Source organism: Euprymna scolopes, chromosome 7, assembly GCF_053919585.1.
Source record: "Euprymna scolopes isolate OS-2025 chromosome 7, ASM5391958v1, whole genome shotgun sequence".
Classification (NCBI taxonomy): domain Eukaryota; kingdom Metazoa; phylum Mollusca; class Cephalopoda; order Sepiida; family Sepiolidae; genus Euprymna; species Euprymna scolopes.
In genome coordinates this window covers 117,367,968-117,387,215 of record NC_136488.1, presented here as the reverse complement: position 1 = coordinate 117,387,215, position 19,248 = coordinate 117,367,968, and the positions used below count along the sequence as shown (strand labels likewise).

The window sequence follows — 19,248 nt, the reverse complement described above, 5'->3', positions numbered from 1 at the left end:
TTTTATGATGATATATGTAGATATTTTTAAAATGCATGCATATGGTGTTATCATGAATTTTTCAAAGTATTGCTGTAAAAAAAAGTACTGATAAACTTTTTAACATTATAATAATTATGTCAATGCTTTCAACTTATAAAACTTATCATCAGAGCATATTATTTCGTTGGCAAAACTTTACAATTAAAGCATTAAAGGCATAAATATAGATATTATGCATATTTTATGCATTTAATAATATTTATATGAAAAATTGAAAAAATATATCATATACATATATGCATGTAAGCATATCTATGCATGTATGTATTTATATATATATATATATATAAAAATATATATATATATATATATATATATATATATATATATATATATATATATAAAGAAAAAGAGCGAGTAAATACAGACAAGGAAGTGACAATGAGATAGAAAAAAGCGAAGAGACAAAAATAGCGAGAAAAAAAGGTATACAATAAACTCAAACACAGATCTACTGTAACGAAAACAACGTAAATTAAAAGAAGTGATAGATAGATAGATAGATAGATAGATAGATAGATAGATAGATAGATAATCGCCGTATATTTCAACCATTCAAGTTACGTAAGCCAACCATTCACACATGTTTGCTTGTTAAGGATGACGCGTGCTCTTTTTTGACGAAAAAAAAAGTTCTGCATAAAGATCGACACGGCTATATATTTAAAGTTATACACACGCACACACACACACACACATACACACACACACACACACACACACACATATATATATATATATATATATATAGAGAGAGAGAGATGGAGGATTGAATTTGTTCTTAGTATAATATTGTCTATATATATATATATATATATATATATATACAATATTTTTATGTACATAATAGTAGTATTTTATATATATATATATATATATATATATATATATATATATATATATATATATATATATATATGCGTCTCGTCAAATGGGTGGCTTAATGCATGCATTTGCGTGCAAAGGAGCAAAACTCTGTTACTTAAATTAATGAATATATATATATATGTGTGTGTGTGTGTGTGTGTGTGTGTGTACATATATATATATATATATATATATATATATATATATATATATATATATATATATATATATATATATATATCGGTTTGTCTCCGTGTATGTGTATGTGTGTGTATATTTTCCACACATACCTACACACACAAATGCACGTGTCTGCCATGGAAGTTAACTACCTGTTTATGATCATTTGTTGCAGAAGTAATTCTATATGCTATCCTGGAGAAGGGTTTGATTCTAGTTTAAATATCTGTCCTAAACTATTAAGATTATCACAAAATATTTGTTTCATATAAGCTTGGCCAACGTTAAACAAATTAAATAGAAATACAGACTAGCAAGTCGATAGGCAAAAAAAAATTTTTATTTTATTTTGGAAGGGGGATTTATTTATGGGTTTTGGGTTTGTTTGTTTTTTTAGCTTTGTTTTTTAATTGTCTGATGCATGACAAATCAACTGATTTTACTTTGCCGAAACAGCAAACATATATGCAAGTTGCAATATTAGCAATTTTACTCATAGCTCGAGTAAATTTATTGGTTCATACCATTGGTGCGTAAATGATCACTAGAGCGTGAATTTGATTGCAAAGTTGATTGCAAAATACTAATAGATATGTATTAAGATAATGTTGTACACGATGATATACATTAACAGCGATAGATAGATAGATAGATAGATAGATAGATAAATAGATATAAGAATGTTGGTATAAATATACAAATGTATACATATATATATTTATGTGTGCGTCTGTATATATATATATATATATATATATATATATATATATATATATATATATATATATATATATATTTGAGGTTGCTATTTTCCAAAGGTTAACCAGTGAAATGTAACGAGGTTCATACGAGTGCTCAATACAGAAGTAGAGCAAGTTACATTTGTCTTTACATAAGCAGTAGTTTGTTGCTACACAGTCATGAACATGTTTCGGTCTACTAGTATTTACCAACCAGAGACCTCATCAGGCAACAACCCTTATTTCCGAAAACGGAATCAAAAAAAAAAAAAGGTTTTGAATTCCGTTTCCGGAAATAAGTGTTGTTGCCTGATGAGGTCTCTGGTTGGTAAATACTGTTAGACCGAAACATGCTCATGACTGTGTAGCAACAAACTACTGCTTATGTAAAGACAAATATATATACAAACAGATAATTATACATATGTGAAAATACAGTACAGAGATAGATATAAACATTCGTATCACAAGAGAGAAGTGGAAACATTAGCATAGATAGATAAATCGATCGTTAGATAGACATATAGATAGACAAATGAAAACATCAGTATGTGTCTAGCAAACAAGATAGCTGGCGAGAGCTAGCTAGATAGTTTGATTGATAGATATGAGAATATTGTTACAGAACACCACTAGCATTCATATATGTATGTTTCTATATATACATGTGTATGCGTATGTATATATAGAGAGAGCGAGAAAAACGGTGGTACATATATTTATATATATATATATATATATATATATATATATATATATATATGTATGTATCTAGGTGTCCGTTAACTTATAATGTTATTGTTTGCGTATCGTGCATGCTTTCTTCTATTCGATTTGCATCCTTCCTTGGATATTGTTCTTGTCCACCCTGTAAAAACAAACATTGAATCACAATTCTCGGCACGTGTTTTACTCGCTGGGTGACAGTCGGGTATAACGCCTGAAAATAATTCACAAACTCAAGAACTAGGAAAACAATAGGGTTCTTTGTACTTACCATTTTTCCAGGGAGCGATCAAGTGTATATATATATATATATATATATTTATATATATATATATGTGTGTGTGTGTATGTGTGAGTGTGTGTCCTTGTTAACAACAGGTAAGTGTGACCAGTCCAGACACGGTTGCTTGACCAAGCAGGAAACAGGAGCTAAAATCCGAGTAGGAAAATTTGATGTAATCCGTCTGATCAATTAGGTCGCTTCCCCATAAGGAGAAAAAAGGTTCAGATGGAGATAGATAGATAGATAGATAGATAGATAGATAGATAGATAGATAGTATGATAATCCCTATATTGGGTAAATAAAGTGAGTATTGCTTAAATGGATAGATTGATGCAAGCTAGCGATATATTTTCTAGTAATTTGATAGATAGATAGATAGATAGATAGATAGATAGATAGATAGATAGATAGATGTGGCCGTAAATTGATTATGAATATATAGCTAATAGACGAAAAATTTAATCGATAAGAAATTTCTTTACTCTTTGAAGTTTCTCATGAATTATAAATGTTAGTTTAGTTTATACACATCTACAGTGTGTATATATTCATTATGTACTTTATCTTGTATATATATATATATGTGTGTGTGTGTGTGTGTGTGTATATATATATCAGTGTGTGTATATATATATATATGTGTATATATATGCCTGTATGTGCACAAAATGAATTCTAACAAAATCTTAAAGAAATTTTTTTAAAGCGTTGATATAAGCTTAAGAGATGCAAAAAAGAGGGAAACACGAAATAAATTTATAAGCTATTATATATTTTAAATAAATAAATACTAGGGAATAGCTCTGAAACAAAATTTTGCGCTAATACATAAAGGAAAAACTAAAATGAAACAGAGAATTGAAAATTATATATGTAGATAAATAAATAAGACCCGGAGATTTGCGAACGAAAGAAGAAATGAATGAACGAATAATGTAAAAAGGAGTAAAAACGACTACCAGCTGACGCGAGCAGACGACAATGTCTTAGACTGGACCTGATTCACAGTCACCTCTCTCTCTCTCTCTCTCTCTCTCTCTCTCTCTCTCTCTCTCTCTCTCTCTCTCTCTCTCTCTCTCTCTAAAATTGTACACCCGTCCTTCTCTTATTTCTTTCTAAGTTTTTCTCCTCCTTCGCTACCCGTGCTCTCTTCTTCCTTCCATTTCTTTTACCATTCCTTTTCCTCCGCCCCTGACAGGACACAGTTTCCTCCTACCATCACCCTGAAAGTATTTTCCCCTTGGCACCTGCCCTCCTGTTCACTCCTCCCGCTTGCGCCCCAAAATATCCTACACCCACTCCTCATTTCATTATGAGCCATCCTCTCACCGCTACCACTGCTACCACCTATGATGCTTGGTGCTACCCTCTTTGCTTCTGCTATTCTCCCACGTTTTGTGTTATTCCGTAATTAGATATAGTCACCCCTTTCTTTAAATTCTCAATCTTTTCTCCTCTTGCTTCGTTCTCCTTTTCTCTCTCTTTCTCTCTCTCCCTCACACACAGCACACACACTCTCTCTCTCTCTCTCTCTCTCCCTTTTCTCTCTTTTTCCCTGTCTAGAGAGATGAGGGTTAAAAAGAGAAAAAGATATATATATATATATATATATATATATATATATATATATATATATATATATATATATATATAAAGAGAGAGAACGAGAAAGAAACAGAGAGGTGTAAATACGTGTATGTTTCTATGTAGCTTACTTGCCAAAAATACATATTATTATGTATGTATATATATATATATATATGTGTGTGTGTGTGTGTGTGTGTGTGTGTGTGTGTGTGTGTGTATATATATATATATATATATATATATATATATATAATATTTGAAAAAAACTAGCACTAAGTTCTCCAACAATATATATATATATATATATATATATATATATATATATATATTTCTGTAGAAAAATATTTTTCTTATTATATATCAATTCTTATATTATATTATATTGGACTCAATATATAGTACTGATTTTAAAAGTTTTTAAAAAGTAAAAATGACTCGTGCGCCGAGAATCGAAACCAAAACGTTTAGCTCGCAATTCACTTTTTTCCTTTGACGTTAATGCCTGGGCTATGAAGACATGTTTGTTGTAATGCTAAAAATTCAATAGCTATTACACTGTGCATGCATATTCGTAATGCTATCGTCCGACCTTAACCTGGCAAATTCCATTTTTTTTTTAATTTTCACACTTCTGCATCGATTTTCCCCGGTTAAAACCTAAATGTAAAGTGTCGGATGCCCTATATATTAAGTTTCATGTCTGTAGAGCAAAAACTGGTAGAGGAGTTTGGTAGGCAATTTTTTAAACAAATATATATACGCATACATAAATATATATAAAAAGAGGTTTGTATTTATTATAACATTTTTATGCAAATATTACGCACGTATAAATCATATAGAATATCTGCATGAATATAATTGTATGGAATAGTTAACTAAAGATGATCATCCCATAAGAAAACTAAAAAAAACTAATAGGAAATTAATTAAAATGAATGTTAAAAAGAATATGCAAATTAGATAGATCTATTGGGGCTGAATGTAATTCCACGACCCATATACAACTTTATAATATAGAAGTTGTATTTTGTTTTTAAATAAATAAAAAAACGGGGGGGGAGGGTATGAATATCAATACACAAAAAAAAGAAACAAATTTATATATGGCATAATCATGTTGACACAATGGTTCTCGCCAAATACCCAAAACCTGACCAGTATTAGATGAATGACCAGGCGCTATATTTACTCTCCGCTTATCTCGGCATTGTTTCCGATCGTCATGAACATGCAACTGGAATTAAAACAATGTCGACTCAAAAGAGGTGTGGTTGGAGATTGCGCAACTCTTGTCACAAAAATTTAACGCGCAGGTATCCTTTACATAATCTGTCAAGACTGAATGGAGACTTATTGCTTGCACACACACACACACACACACACACGCACATACATACATACATACATATATATATATATATATATATATATATATATATATATATATATATATATATATACTTCAGAATAAAGTTATTTACCAATCAGCTGGTATGGAAACTGTGATTATAATATTTACAAAATATTATTGGCAGTAATATTCTCTAAGTACTATCCCATCTAAATAAGAATTGCTCAATATACAAGATAGAGCAAATAAATTAAAGTATAGTGATTCAATCAATTTAAAAAAAACTTTTTTGAAGTGAAATGTTTGAGTTTCATATCAAAATTTTTATTATTCTAAACAAGACACTGCATACTTTAGAATTTTTTTCTCCTTATTCTATAGGGTTTCGATGTCTACCATCTCTTCAGAGGAGTAAATATTAGCAAATATTTATAAAGGTATGTACCCTATTTGCTAAAGTCAGTGATACATGAAAAATCAAAGTCCTTGCTTAGAATAATAAAAATCTTTGAGATGAAACCGAAACATTTCACTTCAAAAAGGTTTTTTTTTAATTCATTGAATCACTATAATATATATATATATATATATATATATATATATATATATATATATATATATATACATGGAGCCCATAAGAACGCAATGGTAAAAAATATATTTAGTGTGAGGACGGCGTAAAATATTGGAACTGTAGGCGAACGTCTATCCTCACAGCTTACCATCAAATGAAAATAGCTTCTATACTATTTGAGGTAGGAGATGACGGTAGCTAAGTGGTGAATGTCACGAACTAATACCTTAGATGTGCCAAGTTTGTTTCATGGAAATACTTTCACTTAGGATATTGGCAAACTTTACGTGTTCTTTCCTGGTGCCTTTCTAGAAAGAATTCTGACTAGAAATTTGTCAAAGTAACCAATGACAATAATAGACTCATCTAGTTCACACGAAATGAATATTATCCCTTAAAGTTAGCATTAGTTTTATTATATTTGTCAATTGGTTAATAGCAGAACTAGAAAAAAAAGTAAAATGTCAGAATATTTGTTTTTAATCTTATTTTCATTTACTTTTATTTTTAGATCAGCTGTTTTACCCAGATTGCACAAAAAAAAAGATATTTAAGCAGAAATATTTTATTATTTACTTAAGCAGAAATATTTTATTATTTACTTAGATGAAAAATGCTGTCGAAATGCACACAATATATATATATATATAATACTTTTTAAAAATTTAGTTTTGTCTGTTTGTTTTAGTTTTGTTTTCCTTTTTTTGTTGTTTTTTGTTTTGGGTTTTATTGATCAATTTTTATTAAACATTTGAAATGCGAAATTCAGTTGAAATAGACACTACATGTTACCGGGTTTCGCTTTTCGAGTCTTTAACTGAAGAAAAATTAAGGCAAATCGAAAACTATTGATTCCAGGATGGAAAAATATTTTTAATGTGTGTTAAGATAGTACGTTATATATATCCGATTGTTTTGTTTTTAATTTCGTTATATATATATATCCGATTGTTTTTGCTTTTAATTTCACAAAGGCTTATATAACTTTTCTATTAGCATTGAAGTATCTGGAAAAACAAACAACAATATGAATTCGTGATCACTAAAGTTTGTCTTAATTAAACATTGAAATATTAGTTTCGCATGGCGTGAAATAAAATGCATTTGGTTCAATTAACAATTTTAGATTTCAGGAATTAAATTTGAAGCAATAATGAAATAGTGGTTACATTGCAAGAAGCAAAATTATTGATATATTTTTACGCTTTTATATAAAATATTTCGTATGTTCGAAATGTTCCATCGATTTACAAAATTTTAAGTATGTTAAATATTTTACCGTTACGGAACTCGCGTTTCTTTCTCCCGAGGAAGATTCACTTAAGGATTTCGCTTTTAATTTGTTGCAATCAAAACCACAATGCAGATATCCGTTATTTTCGTCAAAGTTGAAAATATTTTCAAATTTTCACCAGCTATCGGAAAATAACTGTACTGCATTGTGGATGCTTGGAGAAAGGCAAAGGTTAAGGCCGTAAACATTGACAAAAATCTCTTTTAGAGTTCCGATAGGTGGATGGTGAAACACTGCAAGACTTTTCTGGCAATTCTTGCAGTTGCACTGGCCCCGACCGTATTGGCTTGCCTTTCTATCGGACTTTGTCTTCAACGCCTAATTAAAACAATAAAATTGAGTTTTAGTTGATATTTAAGATAAGTAACTGTATAAATACATATATGGATAATTGATGCTTAAATATAGGAGTGCAGTTTTGAATAATTAATGATATTGAAAGGGCAAAAAGAAGCAAATTACTATTTAGCTGTGAACGACCGCCTTTCCATAAAACGCTATACGTTTCTATTCTTATATTCTTTTCTTTAATACGTGTGTCCACATTTTTGCCAACTTCTACAGTAATAAAATTATTAGATTATATTTATTACAAATAAATAAAAAATAGTAACAATTCATAAAAATGTATTATATATACATATATATATATATATTATATATATATATATATATAGAGAGAGAGAGAGAGAGGGGGAGAGACAGAGAGACAGAGACACAGAGAGAGGCACAGAGAGAGAAGGAGAGATGAGAACATTATTGAATATAAAAGAATTCTTGCTTGATTATGCTATTTATTTATAATTTTAATTTTCCTATTGAGCTTTTTCTGTCAAAACAAATAAAAACCAAAGATAATTTGGTTAAGAATCGAAAATATTCGTGACATATGTGGGACATCAACTATTTTTTATGTTGACACAAAAATGACTATTATAAAAAAATTAATAAAAATTATATAATAAATAATAATTAAAAAATAATAATAATAAATAATAATAATAAAATAATAAAAATAAATAATTATAAAAAAATTAATAAAAAAGATACAATCAAAAGTAGAAATTCTGTTTTGTTTAACAATGTTTGCATAAATGAAATAATGCCGTATACGCACACCCACGCACAATATATGTGTGTATATGTCTGTATATATGTGTGTGTTTATATGTGTGTGTTTATATGTGTGTGTTTATATGTGTGAGTGCTAAATTATTGCCAACTTTCACGGCATAAATATTTTACACACCTTTTTATTTTACACCAGCAGAATGCGGTTAAATACGTCACCCGAATTTTGTTGTTGCTGCTGTTATTATTATGGATTCTCTAGGAGTTCTCGCATGAGTTGCTAACTACTTACAACAGGTGGTGTAACTTGGAGTCTAAATGCCAATAAGTTTCCTCAGATATGTATTACTCTCCGCTCCTTTCGAGAACCGTTACAGTTTTGCATCTTTAGCAACGGCTGTTTAACAATGATTTTTGATAATATCGACCACTGATTTTCTCTGGAATTTGAGTCACAATAAATCTGATCACAATTCCAGTAATCTTCGTACCCTTCTAATGAAGATTTGAATATTGGTCGTTGCATGCTCTCTAACTTTCTTGGCCATTTTCTGTGGCATCAACGGATGCTGGTGTTAATGTTTATGTTTTTTTTTGGGGGGGGGGGGGTTCTTAACCCTCACCAGAAGTTTTCTTTGATTTCCTGTAATGTTCCCTTCCTGTATCTAATTACATTTACGTGGTATTATTCTGTATCAATTTATTTATGATTCTTTAGAATCATCAGATTATCTGGGCAGATTTCTGCACTCGAGGATTTTTTTCTTAAGATTCTACCTGTTTTTCATCAGTTGCGTGCCTTGTATAGAGTCAATCATCCCGTTCATCCTAATTTCTCTTTATTTATATTTTTCCATATTTTCGCAGCTAATCATAGTGCTCAAAATATTATTGGTATTACAGAGGTTTTCCTCATGTTCCATACTCTCACTCTCTTCGACTCTCTGGCAAGCTTCATGTATTTGCTTAGTTTATCTGTCTTCTTAATCTTTACCCTGTAAACTACTGATACAACAAAGTCTTCTACTTGGCAGAATATTTTCATTCTTTGCAATTATCACTTCCCGTCAACTTGCTTAAGTGAGTTTTTCCGTTTTTATTTCCATTTCTTAAAGAATTCCATCTTTCATTCGCCAATAATTATTCTGATTTGTTCTTGTTCAATTTTTCCTCCTTACATCTGTCTTTTTTGTATCGCCGTTTCGTTTATTTGTCCACGGAATCTACATTTGCTGTTACCTAGATATGCTGTCTCTGTCTCTGTCTCTATACCTTTCCAATGGAGGTTTGTCTCTTTGGTCTTTCCACTGTTTTTTTACTTTTCAGTGCTGTCAGCTGAGGCTTGAAAAAGACTCCAGATTATAGGATTTCTGGAAATTCGACTCATGTGAGGTCATTTCTATATTTTTGTACTATTTCTATTTCAAATTACTTCTGATTGGTTTTCCTTGACAGGTTATGTGGGTCGGTTTACGCACTCAAAGATTTTTCTTTATATTTCGACTGCTTCCGCACTGATGTATGTTATATATTTCCAATACTCCTTTCAAGTCATATTTCTCTTTCGGAGCTGTGTCTGGAATCTCAATGATTGTTACTGTTACGAAATGATTCATAGTTTTATATTGACACTCGTTGATGTTCACCTTGTGAACTAATGGACGATCATTGAAAACAGTAAATGTATACTCTGCAGACAAAGATGCGAAACGGTGAATCACATTATAAGTGAATGCAGCAAACTAGCTGTAAAAGAATAATATGAAAACAGACATGACTGGGATAATACGATGGTCTAATGAGAATTATGCAAGCAAATGCACTTTTAACAGATAAATGATATAGGCGCAAAACAGAGCCAGCATTAGACAAGGAAATGAATAAAATCCTCATAGGAAAATAGTCAACAAAGAAAAGCCCTTCTAAATAGTATATTTCGTCCTCCCAGCAGTTTACAATGGAAGTTACAAGGAAACAGATAAAATAAGCGAAGGGAATCTGGAGGGAATAAGAATCATGAAAAAACTACTGTAATATTAATAGTAGTAGTAGCTATATGAATAGTTCCGGAAACCAATGGAAAAATACTAGGAGAACATGAAAGGAGGGGGAGTACCATAAATGCACGACACTGATAAAACCAACTGAATTCTTAAGGAAACTCCATGGATGCAGAAGCTAATTCACGTAAGCAGATGACATCGGCCAACCGCTTTAAATTTCAAATGGAATAATACTGCATAAATACAACTCGAAACATAGAAAATATACAAAAACTAAGGGAAATGAAACTGCTAGGTGTGCAGAAGCACTACCATCGATTGGTACCACGTATCAATTTTGGTACCATTTCAGTGGTCGTAAAGGGACAGAAGGGATGAAAAACTGAAAAGAGGTAGCACCATCTTGATCTCTACAGTAAAGGTACGGCACTTAAATTACCAATAAAACCAACTATTCAAATAAGGGGAAAATCAATTGTGAATAGGTGTTGCGATAACGAAAAGTGATTTGCAATGATTATCGAAAGGAGCAGATATTAATGCAAATATACCACTCTAACATCAAAAGACAGCACTTGATGTTGCAAGGTATAAGTCGTTGATAATAACTAGGGCTATGACAAGAGAATATTCTTTTCATTGTTTTGACTCTCGAGTATATACCCGACACAGTTAGACACAGTTAATCAAACGAGAACCACATTACTCTATATAAAAGCATATAAGATATCAACGGATACACACTCGAGAGCTAAAACAATGAAAAGAATATGCTGTTGTTATAGCCCTAATAATAACTTGTTTGGGAATTCTTATTAAATAATAATAATAATAATAATAATAATAATAATAATAATAATAATAATAATAATAATAATAATAATAATAATAATAATAATGATAATAATAATAACAGCAACGACAATAATAATAATTATAAGTGAGAGCGAGCAGTATTGATATTTTCGTGAGTGTTGAAATAATTTTAAAATTTTCACATGTACACAAATACGCGGCGTTTGCATGTGGATGTTCAACTGACTTAACTTGAGAAAACATCAAACAGAAGAATGGGTGGTTATCACAGTTGGAATTGGAGTTCATAAAAAGACAAGTGAACGTGGAAGTAATACGGATGACATGGCAAATGAAGGAAACTTGCAGATTAATGAGGAAAGGCCAGAGAATGTAGTTGAAGATGTGGATGGGGTGATAGTTAATAGAGAGAGAAAATTAGTAATAATGGGTAAACTGATGATGAGGTGCTGCAAGAAACTGAGGAAATGAAAGGGATCATTGAAAGACTGAAAAAGAGAGTATGGTGGAATAAAAAAGTGATGGGTCATGTTTAAGAAACTAGAGAGAAAAAATCTGAAAGTTCCGGTAGAAAAAGTAAATGAAGCAATGAAATATGTGAAATGCAAGATCATCACAGAAAGAAATAATTTGATTATAACAGAAAGTGTTTGTGTTGCGGAAAAATTCGGATTGAAAAGATGTGAACGTCATAATAGAAATGAACCAAGGTGGAAAAGAAGAATTAAAGATGACAAAAAATATTTTTAAGGGTGTGAACTTGTTTGAAATAGGTTTGAGAGGACAATTGGGTGCTATAGAAGAGAGAGAGAAGAATTCAAACAACTGAATTAAAAGAAAGAGAATTAAAACTGTCTTAGAGGAAATAAAACAAATAATGCATGCAAAAGTGCGAAAGTGAAGAGATATGAAGAGAGAACTCAACGGTTCAGAGAAAATACCAGGCCAGAAAAAGTTGTATAAAAGACTTAATAAACAATCAAACAACGTAACTGAAGTACCAAAGTCGGAAGAGTGCACAACGCTTTGTAGTAATATTTGGAGTGTAAAAAAGAAACATAATGGAAATGCATTGTGGCTGAATATGTGAGGAATTAAATACAAAGTTAAAGCAACCTCAAGATGTAGTGGAAGTGAGCAAAGAGAAAATTCTAAATTGAGATCAAGGATCAGTTGTTTACTGATCGTAAGAGCAGAGCCACAAATCTATGCATGTCATGGGCAGATTACCGCAAAGTGTTTGATCTGGTTCCATATAGCGGGACTAAGAAATATAAGGAAATATTTGGAATAGCGGCAAATGTGCGATATTTCTTGGAAAGAAGCATGAAACAATGGAAAGTGTCATTGATATCAAATGGAGAAAATCTTAGGCAAGTTCATCTGAAGATAGGGATTTTTCAGAGAGACAGCTTGTCATCATTGTTATTTGTTTTGAGTATTGTACTTTTGTCGTTCATATTACGAAAGGTAAATCCGTGTTATGAGTGGGGAAAGCAGGAGCAGCGGGTAAACTATTAATTATTTATGGATGACTTAAAGTTGTCTGCAAAGAACAAATACCAACTACATATGATTGTAAGAACTGTTCAAATGTTCAATAATAACATGGGTACGGAATTTGGCATGAATAAGTGTGGTGCTTTGAAATTGAAAAGGGGAAAACTTGTTGAAAGTAAAGAAATACATTTTTTAAAAAAGGTTGGAGAAGAAATATACACCTACTAAGGAATTGTGGAATTAAATAATGAAGAAAATAATGAGAAAAGAATACGAAAGAAGACTGCGGTTGATTCTTAGGTCAAGATTGAATTGGAGAAACAGAAAACACATGGGCAGTAGCTATATTTCGATATGCGGCAGGTATTATTCAATGGAAAGAAATTGAGCTGAAAGATAGTGACAGGAAGACAAAGAAAACGATTACAATGAATGGAGTTCTTCAGTTAAAGAATGATGCTGATAGGTGTGAAAAGAAAAGAGGGTGGACGAGAACTAATAGGTGTGGAGAGATGTGTAAAAAGAGGAGAAAATAGTCTGAAAATTTACGTTTATGTAAAGGCAAACAAAAAAATGAAAGATAGATGAATTGAGAAGAAAATGCATGGCCAGTTTAGTAGGGATCTACCAGAGTCTGTGGACAAGGGAAAAACCTGGCGATGGTTGTAAAAATGTAACTTAAAGATTGGGACAGAAGCCCTAATTTGTGCCGCGCAGGAGCAAGCGCTTAGGACAAATTATGTGAAGTATCACATTGATAAAACTGCTGAAAGACCTCTATTTCGACTGTGTGGGCAAAAACCATACAACACCTCGTCAGTAGTTGTGAGGAGTTAGCTCAAAAGGAATACAAGAGACGGCATGACAATATTGTGAGAAATGCAGGAAAAGGGGGTTGGAATGCAGTGAAAAATGGTGCGAGCATGTTGCAGAAGGGTTGGTGGAGAGTATTAATGTGAAATTATTGTGGGATATGAATACCTAATGTGATAATGTTATTGAAGTAAGGAGGCCAAATTTAGCCTTGTTGAAAAGAAGGAACACAAGGCAATAATCATTGATATAGTAGTGCCAGCTGATGTGGATGTGAAGGAAAAAGATAAGAAGGTCTAAAAGTACCAAGGAAGATAAAAAGAGTGTGGAAGTTGTGGAATCTAATGTGAGTGTAAGAAAAGTATTTGACAAATGGATTGAGAAAATTGGGAGTAATCAGTGCAAGTTCTATGTTATAACAACTGTACTAGAACATCAAGTGGGTTGCAATTTTTATGTAAATCAGTCGAGACGAGCTGTAACTCGGTTTTCATGAAAAACATTAATTTTATTAGCGAAATCACTGGTTAGGACTAGTGTGAGAATTCCAAGTGATTAATAAGTTTTAAAATTATTAAAGAGAAACATGATAAAATTGCAATAAATCAATTATATTATTTGAACTGATTACGACCGTAAATATTTTTCTAAATTCATTATTCTCATTTTATTTAGTGTCGATATTTGATAACTATACAAGTATTCGTGCATTTAACACGATAAACCTATTTGCTCTTATATCCTAATGACGACTTTACAAGTCGAAAGCTGACACAGAAATAAATCATCAGATTTTTTGTTCTTTCCTTTACATGACTATATCTACACTTGAGAAAAAAATTAGTTCCCTTGAAAAGTTGATAAAATATTACTGTTATGCGTTGTATATTTCTTTCAAAAAGTCCATATATATATATATATATATATATATATATATATATATATATATATATATATATATATATATATATATATATATGCGCTCGTTTGTGTGTGTGTGTGGGTGTGTGTGTGTGTGTGTGTGTGTGTGTGTGTGTGTGTGTGTGTGTGTGTGTGGCGTGTGTGTCTCTGTGTGTGTGTCTCTGTGTGTGTGTCTCTGTGTGTATGACAGAAGTAGAGATCTATATCTATATCTAATATATAAAAAATTAAGTCGGCTGGATTTTTTTTATTTCAGACATAAATAACTTCAGTTTAAAAATATCTATTTCTTAATAGCCAGTTCATTTTCTTTGGCATTAATCCATGTTTTTAAAAAGGGAATGCAATTCGTTTTAATGTCTTTGCCAATGCAATTATACGTGCTTGGAATATTTTGTTGCGAGGAAGACATCTTCCTTTTTCTGCAGCAAAATTTTACTGCAGATGTAAGTCATTTTTATATCACTAACATACGTCGCTATTATTACACAACATTAATAGTAACACATCTTTAGTTTGATTATAATAACCGTTAAAAGATTACATTTTATCCCAACTATGTCGTGAGAAGTAATAAGTTATAGTTGAAATCTTTGAATTTCGATGTCGAAGAAGGTCATGTGATCCATCATTCGTAAACGATGTCTTCATTCCTCAAATAATCTAAGAATGACATAGTTTTAAATTGAATAATATAATACAAATTGTCTACCTTAAATTAAGTATTATTTCTTTTTCTGTATGTTTTGAAATGTACGAGCAGATACAAGTTAAAAACTAAAATGACTTTGCTGCATCCCGATCAACATCTGCTAGGAACACACTGTCTTCATAATTAAAAGCTAAGGTCGGCCCTGTCTCTCGCATTAACGGCTTTTTTTTTACATGGTAGTCACCACTTATCAAGGCCCGGAAGCCACTCGGGAATAAAGGTTATTGCGTGTACAGTAATCAATTGGACAATATTGTAGTAATCGTTAGTTATGGAGATTTGATAAAGTGTCTTACTTAAGGGGGCGGTTTATCAGGAATTTGTTTATGTTGGACTTGAAGACATCCAAGTTGTAGTCAGGTGGGAAACAAACAAAGGGAACAGAGTTCCACAGGCGTGCACTTCTAAGAAAGAAGCTTTGTTCATGGATTGTGGGGAAAATTATTGACAGTGGTTTCAGCTAGACGGGTGTTTTTCGTGAAATATTGGCGAGTGGGGACCAGAGATTGGAGCTCGGACGAGCACTTGCCATGGAAATAACGATAAAACAAAGACAGGCTCGCAATGTCTCTTCTCTGGGAGAGACGTTGCAGGGAAGAAAAAAGGGCATCTCCCACTAAGCCACAAAGTTTATTCAATTATACACAATAGACGCATGACTTTTTCACATGTTGCTTGTATATATGCGATATCAACTGCACCATTAACTTATTTGAACATTGGTTTTGAAAAAGGACATTTTATTAATGAACTATTATTATTGTTTTTCTAATTCAATTTTTTTTCTTCATTTTAATATCACAAATAGTTTTATTTCGTAATATTGCTTTATTCCCTAGGCAATATTTAGCATTTGTGTCCACAATTTTTCTTCAAGTGAACAACTTAATTTTCAACAAGTTGCAATCTCCTAAATTGAAAGTGAGAAAGTAATTGATTTCTTTTTTCTGCACAGTGACATTTAAACGATAAATAAATTTGTATCGAAATGATCAAAATGTTCATTTTTATCAGTCGATGTTAATAAATAAGAAAAATATTGTTTCGAATTTACAACAAAATTATAAATGAAATGTTCATTATTTTAAATGAATGTTTTAAGTGTTTTAAGTAATGAACTTTGCGAAGCGGTAGCAAACCAGCAAAGTAATATAATAAACGCGAGAATATAAGAAGTAGTAGTAGAAGGAGTTGCATAAAATACTACAAGATCTATTAAATAAAAATGTAGGAGTGTTTTATTCCTTTTTACATCACATTAATAATATTTTTCATAAAATAAGATTCTGCGTGAAAATAAATGTTATTGCTATATAAAAGTGTTTCCTATTTTTTCTATGTTTGATTTAAGCTTTCAGACGTAATTTTAGATGTAATTTAAGACGTAATATTTTCCTTCATTCTTCATAAGGATAAATTATAAAACTGCGTCTTTTATCGTATTAACCGTGAGATAAAAATGCTAAATCAGTGTTACCAATAGAAAAAAAACTTTCTAATATACTGATCATGTGTATACAATCGACATTGTAAGCTTAACTAAGTGCATAGTGCTTTGCAAAAGGACATCTTAATAATTAACTATTGATTTTTATTGTTTTTGCCTTCAATGATTGTTTTAAATATATATAACACAGTAATATTTCTGAATATGTTTTCTTATCGTAGTATAGATGGGAAAAGTCTTTCTGATCATTTTCGGTCAATTAACTTTTTGATGTTGCGATATTTGGTTTTCTGCTCATAATATATAATTCAAAATAATAAAACTGGTCAGCAACAAATTTGTTGTCTGCGTTTCTTCAGCTGATTTAAGGGGGATCTAATGCCCTTAATCCAAAAATTACATTGGTTTTGCTCAATGAGGTCAATTTTTTAGCTATAGCCATGTATTTTTTTACGTTTTTTGTTCATGTGTACGCATGTATAGAGAATTTCAGAAGTTGGTGGGAGTAAAATGCTTTGTCAAATATTTTTTGTATTGAAAATGATAATTTTAATGACAAAAAGTATTCAGATCCGAAAATTCTGGTTGATTATGTCGAAAAGAGATCAGTTTGAAGCCATAAAATCTCGAAATCTTCCAAAAATTGGTGCTCAGTATGCACGAAGCCTGTGCGGGAGAAATTTGTGCCTTGTAAATAAATGAAGTCATCAACGATCTTGTGGTGGACAGAGGCAGAATAATTTTCTCACCGATACATATCAAGCTCGGCTTAATCACCTGAACTCTGGACAATGATGGTGATTGTTTCATTTACTTGTGTCAGGCTTTTTTCTAGATTGACCATGGAGAAGTTGAAAACTGGCATTTTTGACGGTCCTCAAATACAGCAACTCGTCAGATATCGAGAGTTCGAAACTCAATGAACGAAGTCGAACTGTAAGCGTGGAAAGCGTTTGTTCTGATCGTGAAGAACTTTTTTGGCAACAATAAGGCCAGAAACTGCGCAGGACTTGTCAACAACATGCTAACAGCTTTCAAAGACCTAGTCTGCAACATGAGCTTCAAGATGCACTTCCTTATTTACACATATGGATCGGTTTTCTGAGAACCTGAGTTCAATGACAAGTAGGGAGAGAAAGTCCATTAGGAGATGAAAGATATGGAAACTATGTATCAGGGTCGCTGGGATGCAGTCATGATGGCTGACTACTATTGGAATCTGAAGAGAGGCCTCTCTGTCGCAAAGCATTCCAGGAGTTCGAAGAAATGAAAGTTTAAGCCCTGAAGTTTGAAGCGATATACAATTTAAGTGTACTCACCTTTATCAATGCCCACCATTAATTTTACAGTAATCGATGTTTCTATCAGATAATCAATATATTTTTTTGGCAAAACAAGTATTTTCTCTTAAAAATATATTTAGGATGATGCGTGTTGATAAAAATGATGAAACAAAAATCGATTTTGTTGCATCATTTTGTTTTTGTTTTTTATTTTTCAAAATAACTTAGCACAAAACATAACCTGGCGGAGAGATACAGATGCCATTTCCTGATTCAGCACCGTAAAATAAACATTGTTGCCAGTGTAATCAGTTAATAGTATTTTAGTTTGCTATGCTATTTTCTTTATATTTTATGAATTTCTATCTATTATCGTGGTTTGATAATCAATACGTATTAAGTGACCCTAAAATCCTTTAATACTTTTAAGAAAGTATTCCTCATCATATATAACCAAAAAGAACACATCACTATAAAAATATAAAAAAATTTAGATGACATGGAAATATAAAGAATGTACTATCTTGAACAATAAAGACTTTTAAACTAAAGCTCTTAAATGCTTTAGCAAATGCTGGATTTAGTTTTCACGTTTTTCTTGAAATGGATGTTAATGCTCAATTTTAAAGCTAAACGCTCTTATTCGTCCCCTCCCCCCCAAAAAGGTGGATGAAATCGATTTGCAGATTTATTGAAAATATTATTGAATTGCTGTTTTAGCATTTCTTTTTTCAGTTCCATTTTCTTAACCTTTTTATGTGTCGACATTTCAGACGTTCTTTTATTTTCAGACAGTGAATGTTTCAGGCATTCAATTATCACACGAAGATCTATGCATTTATTGAACTTTCACATACGTTTTTGAACACATTAATTTTTTCAAGAATAGTTCTGTTCAGCAAACTACCTTCCTTTATATATATATATATATATTTTATAATTTTATAAAGCTCCCCTCTTTGGTAGAGCACTCTTGTAAATTATCTTACTCGCTACTTAATTTAGCTGAAATAATGCGAAGCTCGCGATTTGTT

The 19,248-nt window shown here is 31.4% G+C and overlaps 1 protein-coding gene across 1 annotated transcript in view; it reads right to left on the bottom strand.

Moving 5' to 3' along the window:
- The window catches only part of LOC145279908 (neo-calmodulin), a 933,613-nt gene extending 929,758 nt beyond the window's left edge, over positions 1-3,855 (bottom strand). The window contains exon 1 of the mRNA XM_080131460.1: positions 2,827-3,855. Coding sequence (XP_079987586.1) covers positions 2,827-2,829 — 3 coding nt within the window. The 5' untranslated portion in view covers positions 2,830-3,855. The remainder of the gene's footprint in view (positions 1-2,826) is intronic.
- Positions 3,856-19,248: the final 15,393 nt, after the last annotated feature.